Consider the following 18570-nt stretch of genomic DNA (forward strand, 5'->3'; position numbering starts at 1 on the left):
TATACATGATAAATTTTAATCACTCTATAAGGTCGACGCCTTTTTTATATTATTGATCATGGTCACTTCTAGAAAAATCTTTATAGTCATTGTTTCGTTCACACAATATTTTTTTTGCGTAATGTAAGGTAATATGTTACACACAATCATACTTGTTTCTATAAATTTAGATAATTAAAATTATCACGGAATAAAATTTAGGCGTTTGATAAAAAAATGAACACATTAATAACATGAAAATAAAGCAAATTAAATTAAAAAATAATAAGGCCTTAATGGGACGTTTATATTAGTCACAGATAATGTAAATATAAAAAATAATTAAATGGGTTCATATTTTTTGTATTTATATTTTAGGTAGTTTGAATAATAACAATATTCTTTCCATACTTGCTGCAAGTACTTGAAAATAATATAATTTTTAAAAAACAACAGCAACAGTAAGAATCATTTCTTAAAAAAAAAACTGCCAATTTTTACGACGTCAAGAATACTTTAGGAAGCAGTCAATATTAATTTATTTACAAATTTACTTCATGCTATGCTCTTTTTTCAATACTTCCTTATAGCAGATAAATAAATCATAATTATATGCATGAGTCGTGTGTTTTTATAATTTAGACGAAGACGTCGACGATGTAGGTATTAAATAAGATAAATACATTGCCAATAGTATTGTAAGAAGCACAGATAACTTAATTTTATAAAATTTGCTGCACTTAACGTATTGAAAATGTTCTGGTAATTAAAAGTTTCCTATGGTACAGTCACACACAATTTCACATTAATAAGCAATACAATGCATAGTAATTACACACTCATATTCACTCAAAGCAAATTCATATAAGTTAACTTACCCTGCCGACTTCCTTTTCGACTTTCTTCGCGACTTGGTATATATCGTCTTTGCTGGCGAGATCTACCACGTAACCGAAACACTTCCCGCCTAATCCCTTGACTAGTTTCTCAGTGTCTTCTAAACCTAAAACAATAAATTAATCATGTTAGACAATAATAATAGAAAATGTTATCATTATTATAACTAAAAAAAGTCATATTACATAATTTGTTGCAGCCCCAGACCGCTACAACGGATTATGACATCGTCGAAGAATTTTACAAAATATGTATAAATATTTTTTGTTTTTGTACGTTTTTCATTCGTTTATATTTCATGCTCTAAAAATAACATAATTGAATTTAAGTAATTCGAGTAACACAAATATCTAAGCAAATTGTTCATATATTCTATTTTTCAAATTTGTTAATGATCAATTATTTGTTATCAAAAACATGTTTATAACTCTGGGGTTATTTTTTTTACATTACACAGTACAACAGCACAACAGCAAAAAAAACATGTGTTTTATTAAGGAATCTTTTGTTGAACAGTCGCTATTAGTAGTAAAATATTTGTAGCATTCTATTTATGAATGAATGAATAAACAACTGTTTTATATATTTTATTCATAAAGTATAGAAGATTTGAATAATAAATATTAATTTACGTTTTTTACTTACTAATACGATAAAAAGATTAGCGCCAAAGTGATAAAATTAGCACGAAATACGTCGAACGTTTGAAAAAATGATAAGTTATTTGTATAATGCTATTTAGAAACTTAAAACTAATGGTTACGCCACTAAATAACAAGGATTCAGAAAGTAATGCATTCTGTTATTTCATATTAAAAAACATAAGCATAATAAAATAATAATAGTATATAAATAAAAATAAGGTTGATACCTTGAAAGTTTATCCGATATACCGATACATATATTTTCTTAATTAGGATTGACTAAGAAGGTATTTCCTGTAAACACTGTAAACTGTTAATTGTATTTCGCAACTAGTCGTCCGCGTTCTCTTCGTTTTATAGCATATTATATTGTATTTATCACCTGGCAAACTTAACTATTTTTAATATATAATTTAACTTCTTATCGCACGCGGCTTCGCGCACGTTTTCGAGTGTTGTTTGTCATGTGTTAGGCAAAATTGTAGCCTAAAATAGGAGTAAAAATTTGCTTCATACTATTTCTACTACATTTACTAATTTCATCAAAATCGGTTTAATGGTTTGGTAGTGAAAGAACGACAGACAAACCGTGAAAACATGATGACAAGATGTTATATATCTTGTGCCTGTAAATATCTATATTTCGACATTGATTGAGTAATTAAAGGTCATTTAATTTCCATTTTTAAAAGTAAAACGCCTATTAGTTTTTTTTCCTAAAATAGTAGAAAGTTTAAAAAAGTAGTAATAAATCATTATCATGACAAAGATATACATTTTTTCTTCAAGCTATATTATTTTTTAGACATTGCTTAGTACCTTCATGATTAGTTACACTGAACTTTGAACGGTAAATGATACAAACAATAATGAGAATTCATTAAAAAGTGTTAAGCCTACAATACCTACGTATTTCAAACTTTACGTTTTACCAATTTCTGTGTTTCCTTCGTAATGTGAACCAACGGTATTTCTCATTACGAAGTTGAATTATAGTAACGGCAACGTAATAATCCAACGGATAAAGTGACGTCATAAAATCCACAAAATAATCATAATTTTTTTCTATTATTTTTCTTAGTTAATAATTACTCGTATGAGGTCTTTAAATGTGTTAAAAGTCCAAATCTTTAGTAAGGCGCTATTTAGAAGTAAAAACTTTTTTTGTGAGGAAATTAAAAGAGTAAGTTCTTATGGGTTCAAAATATATGAGTTCTGAGATGAAATTTTTGTCTCTTATCCGCCAACCCAAAGCCTTTATATTCACATATTTTTCTACTAGTGCGCAGATGGTATTTTAAAGGATAAATAAAATATTTAAATATTTCATTAATAATTCATTAAATTATCTATGAATAACTAATAATTACTATATATACATGAATAAGTAAATCTTTAAGACAAAAAATAAATTAATATTTTCTCTTATTAATATTCATATGGTAATAAGGAACTTTTTCTTCCTCTTTCGTCATACATATTCAGTACATCTCTTAAAGTTTTAGTTACTCTGCACAAATAGGATGATTTTTCAGACATCACCTGTGATTTGAAACCAAGAACACGAGATCTGCAGCCATATTGATAGATTCTAGATTACAGCCAGCTAGCCACTTAACATCGAAGCATGCTAATCATATAAATATAAGCAATCATGATGTGAAAGCAGCTTGTCAATCAGATTAGAAGACTGCACGATTATGAAAAAAAATATATAGAAACTCTTTACAATATAGGTGATTATAGTGATTTTCTAATAGAGTAAATATTTTTGTACAGGGCAACTTCGTGTGTTTTATTTTTAATAAATATTTATTACTAATGCTACCAATAGTGGTAGTTATCACTATTACGTTGGTTATGTATCTAAAGTAATAAATGTTAAAATTAGCATATTACGCATTTACTCAATTATTGAAGATTTTTGCAGACACTACAACCATTAGGGATTTGGTCTAAAATGTCTTGCATATCTTCGCAGAAATAATTCCTTAAATCTAATTTTACATGATGAAATATTTTCGTTTTATTATTTCCGATAATTATTAGTCTACTGCCACCAAAGACCAAAGAATATATATATATATTCTTGACTTTTTCGAAGTATAAAAAACTAATACTTTTACAATTTATTGAATTGCATTGTATTGAATCTGTTCCACTTTTTTATTTAAATAATTTTAATATAATCACAGGAACTTACGGCATTGATACCAAATTGTCTTAATAAACATTATTAATAGAAATACTAACTTTAAAGAAATTTAAAATAAGACGAAGAATGTTAGTTATTTAAAATGTTATCGACACAAATCATCATGTTATCACACCTCATATGAATATATGAGGTTTATACTTCCAAATTCAAATTACTACATTATGTTATAAACTACAAAAACGATTCGGATAAAATAAGCTGACCGCGCAAAAGAAATAAGCAACTCAGCGCGGTTTTTCCTTTTATTTATCCTTTAAAATCAATGGATAAAAATATAAATATTTTCTTTGTATCGATTCAAGTATTTACCTCTTATTCTTTTGTTCTGAAGTAATTATACATAATTACTCGCACAGCTATAAAATAAGTGTAATAATACTGCCTGTGGCTTTTATTTATAACTTTCATTAAACGTATATCGTATTTTTTATCATCTTACTTTATATAGCGTTATAAAATGATATGAAGCTCATTTTTATAATCTTTTAATAAAGGAATGATACAACGTGACACCGTAAAAATACAACAAGAAGTAATAAAAAAAACCTTGGTTTTTGTTTTGCTGACCATTTTTTTTTTTCTGTCATTATTCTCAATTGGCGCTTTTGTTATAATCTGTGCTGTTTACTCTTGACCGAGTACACTTGAAAGTAAGTGCTCGATTCAATTACATACTACACGAATTACTGGAATCCAGCTCACCTTGACTCTCCACAATAATACGGTTATGGGACAAAATTTCAAAAGCAAGTTAAAACAAACGATCATAATTACATAAATTTGAAAATAAAAAATCCGTATAAAATAATTATTAGTCTTACTTTATATACTTTCAGTGGAAAATTAATATGATAAAACCAGTTAATTTAATTGATTCGATTATTACAATATTTTTATAAGAAAATTAATAGTTTTTGTCTATTCCAACTACTAAAGGAGTAAAATAAACAACTTTGACATTGAATTCAATCAATCAATCAAAATAAACTTTATTCAAGTGGGCTTTTACAAGCACTTTTGAATCGTCATTTTACAATTAAGTGAAGCTACCACCGGTTTGGAAAGTAGATTCTACCGAGAAGAACCGGTAAGAAACTCAGTAGTTAATCTTTTCCAACATTTAAAAAATACAATCATACAGTTAAATACAAATATATTTGTATGTAATGTATCCTGCTTGGAAGTCAACAGGTATTGGAACGATATCATTGGTGGATACGGTGAATAATCATATTTTCATAATAATAAAACCTACTCAACAAGTACTACACAGTGCTACAAGTACTAGAAAAATAACCATGTAACTTTTACTTTAAAATTAGTTGATAATATTATTTTAAAAGTAGTTATGAGGAGCTATATACAAATGATATATCTTTTTTAAAAGTTATTAGATAAATTATATTGATACTCAATATTACATAGCAACATTTAACTTGCTCTTTTTATTGCAGATTCACTCACGTGGAAAAAGCGAAATAATTTCTCTTCGAATTAAGGTTATATAATAAATTGATTACGATGTTAATATTTAGTATTGTAAAAAATAAATCTAAATAACAATTAATTACTCCATTTGTAATAGTAAACAAATAATCAATTTAACAATGTAACCAAATACATATTTTTACGATTTTAATTTAATTAATAAAGCAATTTGGGATAATTAGATTCAAATGCGAATTATATAATTATAATTAAACAGTACTAATTACCAAACTTGAATAGGCCATATATATTTATTTTAAATTAAACTTGTGGGTTATAGTTCTCAATTTAAAGCCATATGTTAGGCAAACAGAGAGAGGGCGTAGTTTTAGTAAGAGTAAATAAAGCTGTGTATTTTCTTGCACTAATTCGTGTGTTCCAGACTGAATTTCAGTCTAACTTCATTAACTATTTTAATCCTAACTATAATATATCCGGATTTTTAAAAGTTTCAATAAAAAATCTACGTCCACTGTGCACATTTTTTTAATAACATATTTAACGGTTGTAATCATTTACCGTTGTCATATATAAAATAAAGAGTCAGTGAACTCTGTTGGGAATAGAAGAACATGTAGTTCACTTTAAGAATACTGTCGTATAATATATAACTATAATTTGTCACCCGCGGCTTCGCACGCGGTTTGGTTGTCATGTGTTTAGTTAATTTTTTTCATACAAAATTTCATCAAATTCGATTCAGCGGTTTGATTATTGTAAGAGCTACATACAGATAGAGTTACTTTCACATAATATTAGTATAGATAAATATTAATGATCGCTATATCAATTATCTATATACCAATTATTTATATACCAATCTGTTATCTTGTTACAAATTAAGTAGCAATAAAAAAAGTATTTTTGAATAAATTATTTTTTGCCGTATTATAATAACACTTTATATAATTTATTAAGTCGTCGGAACTTGTCTACTAAAAATAGTTTAATTTTGAATTGTACTGTAACCGGTTTTCTATAATAATCTGCGTTTATCTTTGGTACGGATGTTGGCTAAATTACTGACAAGTACTTTTTGAACGAACGTCATCTTAGCTTTGGTTTGACGATCTCACAATAATACAGGATACAACCTAGCACGTGGATCGAAAGATAATGACTGTAATTACGTCTGCATTGATTATGGGTATTGGTTGATTTAAAAGATAAATAACATTTGTAGAGCTATTTTTATTACGAAATTTATTCGTAATCATAGCTTATTAATTGCAATGATATTCTAATAAACAGATATGTTATATCCATACTAAACAACAGAAAAAAGTGCGCCGCGCCGGGGACCGTTTATTTTTACATTTAGTTAAAAGTAAAAAGGATAGCTTGATAAAAACAATAAGTAAAAGGGATAACTAGATGTTTTAATCACGCAAAACGTATTACTACGTAACTATGATGTATTATAACGTATTACTACGTAAAACGACTAAAGGCAAACGTCCCAATTAAGACGTTTTCTAGTCTTCACTTTTTGCGCGTTAATAACATATCTGTTTACTAGAACATCATACATAGATTAATTGAAGGATCATCATAATGAAACTGTACTTATTAAATATATATATATAAGTACAGTTTCATTATGATGATCTTATTATATATTATATATATTAGTAAATAGAAAATACAGAGACAGTAGTAAGGTCTCTGCATTTTAAATATGTAATATTTTCGAAAATAAGTAGTAGTAAGTATATAGTATGTAGTAGTAATAAGTCTCGTTATATAATATATAACGAGTGGTCATTAAATTATCTTGTTTGCCAGGTTTGGCATGGTTTAGTAAACACAAAATCTCCATTTACATGCATCGGAAAACACATACATCACAAAATATTTAAACGAGTTGTTTACGACAGGATTAAAATACTTCCTTTCCTTTTCAACTTTACATTACCATAGAAAGAGCTGGCAATACATTTTTACCCTATCTAATTACTTTGGTAGTTAAATTTTTACTTTAATATATGATAACCAAATTTTCTCATCCTTGTATGTTCTCCTATCGTATAATTTATAGAAATTACTTTAGTCAGACTAACCTTGGTTGTTCCGGAAACAATACAAGGATATAAGTGAAGGAACAAACTAGTGCATAATTTTTTGTATCGGTTTATTATCTGAATTTTATTATACATATATAGAGTCAACAATTTCCTGGTGTAATTAATGCATTATTGTAAGAGAAAATATAAATATGCAGTATTTATATTATTATATTATAGTAAATAGAAAAAAGGAAATTAGAGGTAAATCTTTGTACCTATTTTATGTTCGTACTCTTTATATTTTATAAAAAAAATACTTACAACCTTTTTAACTTTGAAGTGTACACGTGAATAGGGTTGTCACACAGTAGGTACATCTTGTCTCATGTCTATTTGTTTGAACTGTTAATTGTATTCATTCGATTATATATTTAAAAATCTTTTTTATGTTAGAAATCAGGTATTTATAAACCAATTATGAAAAATATTTTTTGTATGAAATTTATTTTATGATCCAGGCAGACAAGGAAATGGGACACCATGGTAAGTATTCACCACCGCCCATTGATAATGACACTGTAAAAATATTAACCATATCTTACATCGGCAATATACCCGCCAACTAACCTTGGTAACTAAGATATTACACCCCTTCTGCTTGTAATTAAAAATAAACTGGCTTATGTACTCGTCAAATGAGTGGGTGGTACCTATATAGAGGGGCTTGCACAAAAAACTGCCACCAAATAATCCTCCGTGGATCAAGTTTTGTAATGTACGTTGTATGTTTCCAAATTTCAAGTCTTGGTGTATTATAGTTTATACTATGTATTGCGTACATACCTAGTCACTCACAATGTCCACTACATGACGTCTTAAAATCAATTTTTTGCTTGTGTATATATATACATACGACCAGTACAATAACGACTCATTGAAATGTCAAACACATGAAATGTTTGAACATATCAACGTGGTTCTTAGAACTACATGTTAAATATTATTTAGAATTATTTTAAATATTCAAATATTTACCTCGCGAATAAATGAATTCTTCAGTAGACAGTAATATATGTATGTGAATTTTATGGTCGTTGTAGAAAAGACACAGATGTCGAAATAGGCAAAATGTATACAGAGAGTTTCGTTCATTTACGAGCCGGCTTTCTCTCAATTCGCAAATAGCAAAACGCGTTTAAATAATAATCATACATAAAGCTATGGTGAAATTCCAAAATGTTAAATAGTATATTACCAACATGTCGTTATGACTGACGAATGAAATATTTATGTTTGGGCGCTTATTTTGGCGCCAAACATCCTCAATAATAGAGAAATCTTCAGTTCCGCCTTATTACATATAATTTTCCTTATAATCATCATTACAGAGTATAAAACAAAGTCGCTTACCGCTATCTGTCCTTATTGTATGCTTAGACCTTTAAAAATACACAACGGATTTTGATACGTTTTTTTTGCAATAGATAGACTGATTCAAGAGGGTGATTTATATGTATAATATTATAGAAACACTGATAATTTTAGAGGTTTTTAAAGTGATGTCGTAAATGAACATATTTTCTGTAATACGTAGGGACTTAGTGGTTTGCATTGTCTAAAATAAATAAGTTGGGAACGTATATGTATACTGTAGTGTATTTAGGATTAACATTTCACCCGTGCTAAGTCGGTATGGTTCAATAGTCTTATATATTGTGTTATTATTGAATGCAAGATTCTACGTACATTAAATTTAAGTGTAAACAAAAGATTACAGTTTCATGAGCGAAGTCCTACGTCAATAACTCTTTGAAGGTTCTCAAGTGACGTAAATACACTAAAAAAAACTGTTATAAAAAATAATTAGTCAAATTTACATAATATTTACATTATTTTATTTATATATTCTTTATTGTAATGCGAAACGAAATGTAAAATATACATAATAGTGTACAAAAGTTGCGTGAGATCTTTCCGGCTTCGCATGTTTGAATAAGAGTACGTTTAAATCGTAAATAAATCCAGTCGGCATAATTTTTCCACTCAATAACATCGTATTTAACTTAATTTACACTTACACGTAGTTAATTATACACCCAAACCTATCTCATGGAGTAACACGTCCAATGGCGAAAAAAAAACGTTCGATAGTTTATGAGTTTATCGCGTTCAGACGATCCGACGCAGCGGGTTGGACTTTGTTCTAAAATATGTACTGATGAGGCACCATAATTTTTAAATTACGAGTAAATATATATGAAAAGGTGACAGTGGTGTGCATTTGGAAAGCCTTTGTCCAGCTGTGGACAAATATGGGCTGATGTAAAGAAAAAGTAAAGTAAAGTAACAGCCTGTACATTTCCCACTGCTGAGATAAGATACCTCTTCTTCCATTAAGGAGAGGGTTTGAAACAAATTCCACCACGCTGTTCCAATGCGGATGCGGTGGAATGCACATTGACAGAATTTCGATGATATTAGACACATGCAGGTTTCCTCACGATGTTTTCCTTCACCGCCGAGCACGAGATGAATTATAAACACAAATTAAGCACATATATATATATAGTGGTGATTGCCTGGGTTTGAACCCGCAATCATCGGTTAAGATGCACGCGTTCTAACCACTGGGCCATCTCAGCTCTCGATGATGATATATGACAAAAAAAAAATCATACAATGATAAAAATACTTTTCATTCAAAAAAATAATAGAATATGTAATAAGATTTAAAAAATGCGCATATTTTTTATATAAAAATTAAATGCTAGGCTTACTAAAGAAATTAAAATTTTAATGCATGTCAATATATTTAATTAATAATGACGGCATGTTGACTACATATTATAATGACCGGTTGGCCAACTTTTATACGGAAGAAGATGGTTGATTTATCCACAATTTAAAATTAAAAATACATATGTTGACACACAATTTAGTGGAAACTTATAAACAAAATTACACAAACATTTTCCACTTTGTTTGTCACAAACAATTTATTTAATAAGTAAATTGTGATCGTAATAGTGTCGGATTAGTATCCTTGAAAATTATAACAACAATTAAAACAATTTAAATGGGTCTGTGGAAGATCTCGCGTCCTATGAAGTTGTCATTACCAACTATTCTCTAAAAAGACTATCCAGACACAGGAACGAGCTGAGATGGAGCCGAGTACACTAGTGAGTTCTCGGAAAAGTTTTCGAAAAATTCATAAGCAAAACCAAAATATTAAAGCGCTCTATGAGGCACGAGAGTGTATACTCTGCAAATATCCAAACGCGGGCTGCTCTGAAATGTCACAAATTTTTTGACACAAATATCCTACATCTTTGATCATATACATCCTTTGTCACAATCATGATTGATATCAACTACTACAATTTGGTCGTAACGTTTCTCAGTTACTTGTTTCTCAAAAAGATTATGGCTTGTTTACATTTTTTTTCTTTTTTTTTATGTTATAGGTTGGTGGACGAGCATATGGGCCACCTGATAGTAAGTGGTCACCAATACCCATAGACAATGACGCTGTAAGAAATATTAACTATTCCTTACATCGTCAATGTGCCACCAACCTTGGTCACTAAGATGTTATGTCCCTTGTGCCTGTAGTTACACTGGCTCACTCACCCTTCAAACCGGAACACAACAATACTGAGTACTGCTATTTGGCGGTAGAATAACTGATGAGTGGGTGGTACCTACCCAGACGGGCTTGCACAAAGCCCTACTACCAAGATTAAATATTTAAAACCATTTAAAAATGAATGTTAGAATGTAGGACCTCGGGATCTGCTACCTTATATGTATAAAAACAAGGCAGTCAGTTCATAATTAGTCTGACGTACTTCTTACATAATTTTTATAAGTTCATGTTAATTAAAAAGTATAAACTATAGGCACACTCGTACCGTGATCTACAACATATCTAGAATATAACTAGTATTTTAGATGGACTTAAGCTAGAACAGATTGAACCAGTTTTCCTTGATCTCTTTGGGTGAATACGACCTCACAAGATTACCCTTTATTTAATTACAATGTTACATCTCAAAGAGATTATATACCTACATTAATTATTTTAATTTATGGTTGATATCCCAGCTATTTTAATGTATTCGTGTTAACATGTTAATGCGGTGCATTTGCTAATAATTTATACGATAACCTTCAAGATTTTTAAATTGTTAGATAAGAATCGACATCTGAAACAAGTTTTTTTTGTTGCAACAAATGTTCTTTTCAAGTTCATTTGCATTTGGAAACTAAAGTTTAAGAGTGAGAACATCGTTGTAAAACAAATCACCCCCACCTTATTGCTTTTTCTAGTTACATTAAGACTGTTAAACGTAGTGTAGGACGTCCTCGGGCACGGTGGTGTGACGACTTACGCAAGACGGCTGGCAGGAGCTGGATGCGAGTAGCCCAAGAACGATTTCAGTGGCGTGCAATTGAAGAGGCCTATGTATGTCCAGTGCAGTGGACGGAAATGGGCTGACGGATGGATGGATAAGACTGTTAAAATTTTTAAAGGATTCAAATTCAGGAAGATATGCAAAGATTTCTGCTAGTATTCTTGTTACCTTTCCATCACACGTGGTCACAATTTGCACAGTAGCTATTTTAAGTATGTTAATATTTAAGTGATCAACCTATATAATTCTTATGCTAATAAAAACAAACTATCATATAATTTCCATATAGTTTACATATCTTTAGTTATATCGTGCATTATGTAAGGTAATAATGTACATAAAAATATTCTAAATGCTTTGTAATAAATCGTTTTGTAGACTAATTTTTCAACAGAACAAAATTTTGTACCAAAAAAGTCACTTTATAATTAATTACTTTATAATATACATATATTGATATAAACGGCATAACAAACGATTTTACATGCTTTCCGATGCAAGGGTAAGTATCATAGCAACTTTTAATATTTGGGACCAGTAATAGAAAATTGACAGAAAATCTTCTTGTGTTGGTCCAAACCAAGTTTCTAGCGAGACGTTTCTAGATAAAACGAATATAATAACAGGAAAAACTAAATATTAACAAAGATATTCAGTTGTATATGAGAAGAACTTGACCTTTAGTTTGACACTTTGTTTGACGTCAACTTGGGACTTTTACTTTTTGTTTGTGCTTTAAACGGATATCACTTAAAAAATTAGAAACTAGACAAAAAAAGACACATTACCATTACCATCTACTCTTCTTCCTATGAATCAATTCACACATTGACCTGCTCTATCAGCTTTTAACCTACCAAATGATAATCTTTCATCCCGTTCACACAATTAGCCGACTTCGACTTACATGCAAATTTTTTTTTATAGGTATATGTTGGCGGACGAGCGTACGAGATCGGCCACCTGATGGTAAGTGGTCACCATCGCCCATAGACAATGACGCTGTACAGAATATTAACTATTCATTTCATCGTCAATGTGCCACTAACCTTGGGAACTAAGATGTTATGTCCCTTGTGCCTGTAGTTAGTTAAATTAAAAACAAAATTTGCAATTATTTAAGATAAAAATAATTTTGATACGTTATTATTTCGTATTTATATTTTGTTTTTTTGGTTTGGTTGAAGAATTGCAACTGTTTAAAGCTAACTTCTCGACGTGTGTTTTTCACCTACAACCACATGAAACTCCAAAAATAGCTTAGAACTATGTATATGAGATGCAATGACAACTAGCCGTATCCGTATATGCGGTACAAATTATAGCGTCGATATTAGAATCAAAATATTTACCGAATATATCTTTAAATGCAATATAAGTATAATTTTATCTTCAGAATATATTTAAAGAAATAATTGTAAAAAATGTATATTTTATAATATTTTTATACAATATAATATTTTATATTTAACTCGAGTTCTTTAGCGTTAATCTTAGTTCTTATCGTTTATTTTTCGAAGTTTATATATCTATATTTACCTAAGGAACATCATTAAGTAAATACATAGAAACTTAAAAATAAAATAATACATAGAGTATTGTAATGCTGAGTCTTAGCAATGTAAATTATGCATCATTAGGGGATCATCAGACAGATATCGTGTACTTTTTTAATTTTATTTAATCAATGCGGTTTATTATAATGTATATGATTAAGATATTTAACTAAGCTATACTATACTATACTTGTTAAAATTATTAAGTGTATTTTGTTTATGTTTTTTTAAATATTATTTTTAACAATTAACATAATCGTCAATGTTAGGTAACTATATAACGTAAATGATAAATATTATTGCGTTAATGACGCAACAAGATATAAAAAAGACACACACAAAGGTATTTTCACTTTGTACACAATAAAAGCCTTTTTTATTTAAATGTGTTCTAAAATGGCTGGGTACATTAACCGCCATTGTGATATTGACGGTGATTATTATTTTAATACGATTACTAAAGTAAACGTAATATTAACAATATTACTCAGAAAACATTTTATTTTGTGCTTGATGCCAACATATAGTATAAGTATATAAGTATAGTATAATTCTTATTTAATTGAAAATTTAATACGTTTAAATCGTAACGTGGTTCCATAGAACGTACACGGAAAATTAATATGACTATTGCATGACCATAAAACGTTTTGTGTTGTAGGTAACTAAGATTTTAAATTCATCTTTTTAAATTACCCGTTCTTAGAACGTGTTCGATTTTTAAATATGCCAAAACGCACGCGACCATATCAAATTAATTTTAAAATCATTAACGATAAACTTTTATTAATAAATCTTTAACCTAAATGACATGATAATGAATATTTGATGAATTTGACATGTTCCAAATTATCACGCACATGCACGTGCTAGTTTTAAGGTTTTATTTTAATATAAATCTCATTAAAATATATATCGTTATGTTATTTCTTTTAAAAATAGAATTATTGCATTTAATATTGATAGAAAACTTATTATGAATACACAGCTGCTGTCACTATTAGTGTTTTTTATAATTTTAGGATTTCTCTACGTAATCGGTAAATCGGTTTGTATGTTATAATTTTGATTAAAACTGGATGCATACTTTAAAGTTTTGAACTATTGCAGAAATAATTAGGAACGTGGATGTCTTGTATGATATATATTGTGCTATACATCGCGTTATTCTTTTATTAAATTATTTATTAATATATTAATTAAGCAAAAGCCTACCGTTTTTTGTAATATTACAGTTTTCAAGTGAGGTTTTTGCCTTGGTCACGGTAGATACACTTATCTCTGTAACCTACACCCAATTTCGAAAGAATAACTCTCAAAGAATACATATCAATACAATCTTAAGTAATGTGTTTACAAAATAGCTTAAACTTGTAACTATATTTAACTAATTAACATAAGCCTTAGTACGGATATCCGCAATTCTAGCATCGGAAATGACGTTTTTCAATACAAACTTTTATCTCCGTAACCTCTTTGGAGATTTCCTTTAAAAACATATTTTTATTGCTTACCTACTTTTCTGTGGAAAATTTCGTCCTATAAACCGCCGGTTTGGCAGAGCATTGTCAGTCAGTTTTAACTTTTCTTTAAGTAATATATAAGAATAACTTAAGACACCTCGTTACACAATCAGTAATCTTATTAACTACAATTCTTTTGTCTCGAAACATTTATACACAGTGTAGTTGACAATGACATTGTACAGGATGTCGTTATTCTAATAAATAATAGTATAGGTACAGCATAATCTACAGACGTAAGTACTCAAGTTGCTAAGAGAAATATCTTTAAGGAATAAGACTGTTTTTATATGTAGTTTTCTTTAAATATTATTATAGTATAAATAACAGTTTCATGTGTTTATCTATAAAGCTTCATCAATAATAATATATTTGCTGTTAGGTTTTGTATATATAAATATGAATAGCGAAACAGAGAATTATATGAAACAGAAAAAAGGACATCTTATATTTTCATGAAATAAAACTAAGACAATGCTTTCATAACAAAGAGCATAGTTATGAGTAGAATGTAATGATAAAAGAGTGGAATGATTTTAAAAATAAAAATGAGTTAAAAATATTACAATAATAATTGTACACAAAAGTTGTAAAAAACAAGTATTGTAATTCTGTTTATTTGAAAATCAAAATCAAAAATCACTTACTTTATTAAAGTTGGCTTTTATATGCACTTTTGAATCATCATTTAACAACTATTTTAAGTGAAGTTACCACCGGCTCGGAAAGTAGGTCCTACCGATATGAACCGGCAAGAAATTCAGTAGTTACTCTTTTTTACCATTTAAAAATACAGTCATGTTAGTTGATTAAAATTATATATGTTTGTACTTTATCCTGCCAAGAAGTCCACAAGTATTAAATTCACGCTTTTTTTATCGTCTACATAATCTTGTACCGAATAATATGCCTTCTTTACCAATGTATTTTTTACAATTGATTTGAAACGGCAAAGTTAAAAATGTCTGTGGAATTTTAATTAAACGAGCAACTATGAAAGTTTATTGTCGTTCTTTCTGGAGGCTGCTTTCCGAAACGTTGGTAGTATTTAAATACTCACAATTCAAAAACGCTTCATTGTTTACTTAGATAAAATACATTTAATTTGATTCGATTTATAAACGCCATACGCCCATTATTTATATTACAAAACAGTTACAATCCAATTACATTTTGTTCGCTTTGTATAAGAGGGCATTACAGTCGAGATAAAAATCTCTTTGCTGTAAGGAATGGGTTTTGTTTTAAATGTTGCTAAATAGTGGTTTTAATTGCCGATTAGAGCTCATAGCGCCGTCAAGTAATTAAAGCACTAAAAACCATGGTTCTTTTAACAAACGTTGCATAAAATTAACATAATATGTGAATAAAATTAAGACTGTAGTCACGATTTTGTTATTCAGTCAATAAATTAAAATTATCTGAGAAATAAAAATGTTGCTAGCTCTTTCCATTGCATAGTGTTAAAAGGTGATAGTAATATTTTCAGTCATATGTGCTAGTGAATCAGCCCAAGTTCTTTTAGGATTTTTAGCATCATAGACAAATTAATTCTTTGTATGACTAGGAAACGATATCCTTACCATCTGCCAAGGTTATATAGTTAAAGGTATTAATTGGGATTGAATAGATTTATAATAATTTAAGCTCTATAACATTGCAATATGATACATTATTATATTACATTAGCAATTGACAAGTATTCAATGTTTGTTTTCATATTTATAATAGGGCACTTAAAAATATTTTAAACGCTACTTCCACTTGACACAGACTCTTGAACTTCATCACGACGACGACGTGATTTCTCGAATCTTATAAAAAAATTTAAATAACGGCTTTGAGAAAATGGAATTTTAGTATTCAAATCGGTGAAAATTCGAGCCTATTAACTATGAGTGCCCCACTTTGAGTTGATATTACATAACATGCGACTGTTGTCAATTCCATTGTGAGTTATTTTGTAATCACTAAATGAACCTTATTTAATAGTACTTTAAAAGGATAGCAACACTATGATGTTTTGACACTTATTAATACAATTATATATAGATTGTGTTTAATTAAGTATGACAACGGGGTGTTTATATTTTGGTGTTACGTTTAAAGTGTTAAAATTACTTTAAGCAAGCGAATTCTATTGTTTCTGCTAGCGGATGCTATAAATAAAAAAATAATATACAATTCAACGCAATTACCTTTTACAAATACTTTAAAACTATAAATAATCCTTAATACAGTTAATTGGTCTCTGTAATATATTTGGTCTACACCAATTTATTTATAATTGAATTTGAAACGAAATTGAGGCGATCGTTTCATTTCCACAGGATGTTCAAAATTCATCAGTTATATTAAATAGCAAAGTCTACTAAACCAATCTTCCTGGCCATGTATGGCTATTAAATGTTAGGAGAATATTAATATTGTAAACTTGAATGATTGAATAATAAGTTACATGTCATTTGTAACAGCACATTAGCAAGTTTAGAAGGAATATTTGGTTACCATTATTGATCAGTTATTGCACCACCGACTTTGGCCTAGGGTCACTTGACCAGTAAACATTGGACAGGTTTCGACAGCGACGCTTGAAGGGCAAACGATCGATGACCACATTATAGTTAGAGATATGTTTATAAATAAGAATGTTATACTTCGAACAGCGTATACCGTATGTCAGAAAATATTATTCAAACTGAGATCATGCAGATGATAAAAAAGCGTGCAACTAATACTTGTAGACAAGGACGTTAACAATGTACCTATTTATTTACACGTTTGAATAAAAACAATTCATAATACTTAAACTCAAATAGAATACGTGATTTTTACCAGACGAATTTGTAGTTATATCAGCCTGACTACCGGAAATGCCTTTTTTATTACTATAACTTATTCCAAGCGAATACGATGTAGTTTCATAATACTGGAGAGACTGTTTATTTCAATATTAAATCTCAGATTTTAAATGTAAATTTTTGTATTAACGCTTATGTCATCGTAATAAAGTCACGACTTTAGCTAAAAAATATACAAACTAGCCAGAGATTCGTTTAATTATTATAGAGGTACTATTATAATAATTACACTATCAATAACGATTTATTTCAATAATGCATTATAAAACTGACGTGCTGTTAACATTTAATTACGTAATAGGTTTTTAATAACAATATTATGAGGAAAAAAATTAAAAATAATACAGTAAAATATAACGAAATATTAATATAACGTTTTTTTTAATGTCAGAATTGTTTTTTTTTTAAATAAAAATGCTGCAATTAATACCTACCTAAAAATAAGTTATTATATTATAAATACTATTTTTCAAAAATGGAACACCAAAAGAGCACAATTCTAGGATAGTGCGCTGAATTATACAAAGTATGATGATAGTACATCGTCGTTTTGAGTCATATGTATATATATAATATTAGTTTGCATTAAGTACAGTTAGAAAGTAATTGTATTATGCACCGCATGGCTTCGCTAATTCTTGTTGCAAAGAAAGTAAGTCATTTATTTAATTAAAAGAAGAAGTAAATTGCTGTATCCGTCGAAAAATATTTGAGATATTATTTCAACGTTTAAATTGTCCTCTTTTTTATCCAAATGACCACAACATTTTTTAATTCATTTAATTATTTTATAAAAATATTTTAACAAGACTTAATTATGTTATGGCAGTATGTCTCCAGCCAGAGGAGTCATGGAACGTTTAAAAAAATCTATGATGTTTAATCGACTTGATACAATTGGTCTACAATTTTTATAGTCTATGGTAAGTGTTAAACATTCGTGAAATGAAAATCGTTTTGTATATCGAAGAAGCTCTAAT

General features: G+C 28.8%; 1 protein-coding gene across 1 annotated transcript in view; it reads right to left on the reverse strand.

Moving 5' to 3' along the window:
* LOC124536645 (estradiol 17-beta-dehydrogenase 11-like) overlaps positions 1-18570 on the reverse strand; it is a 45016-nt gene that overhangs the window by 9620 nt on the left and 16826 nt on the right. Inside the window, exon 3 of the mRNA XM_047113175.1 lies at positions 858-982. Coding sequence (XP_046969131.1) covers positions 858-982 — 125 coding nt within the window. The remainder of the gene's footprint in view (positions 1-857; positions 983-18570) is intronic.

Source organism: Vanessa cardui, chromosome 17 (genome assembly GCF_905220365.1).
Source record: "Vanessa cardui chromosome 17, ilVanCard2.1, whole genome shotgun sequence".
NCBI lineage: Eukaryota > Metazoa > Arthropoda > Insecta > Lepidoptera > Nymphalidae > Vanessa > Vanessa cardui.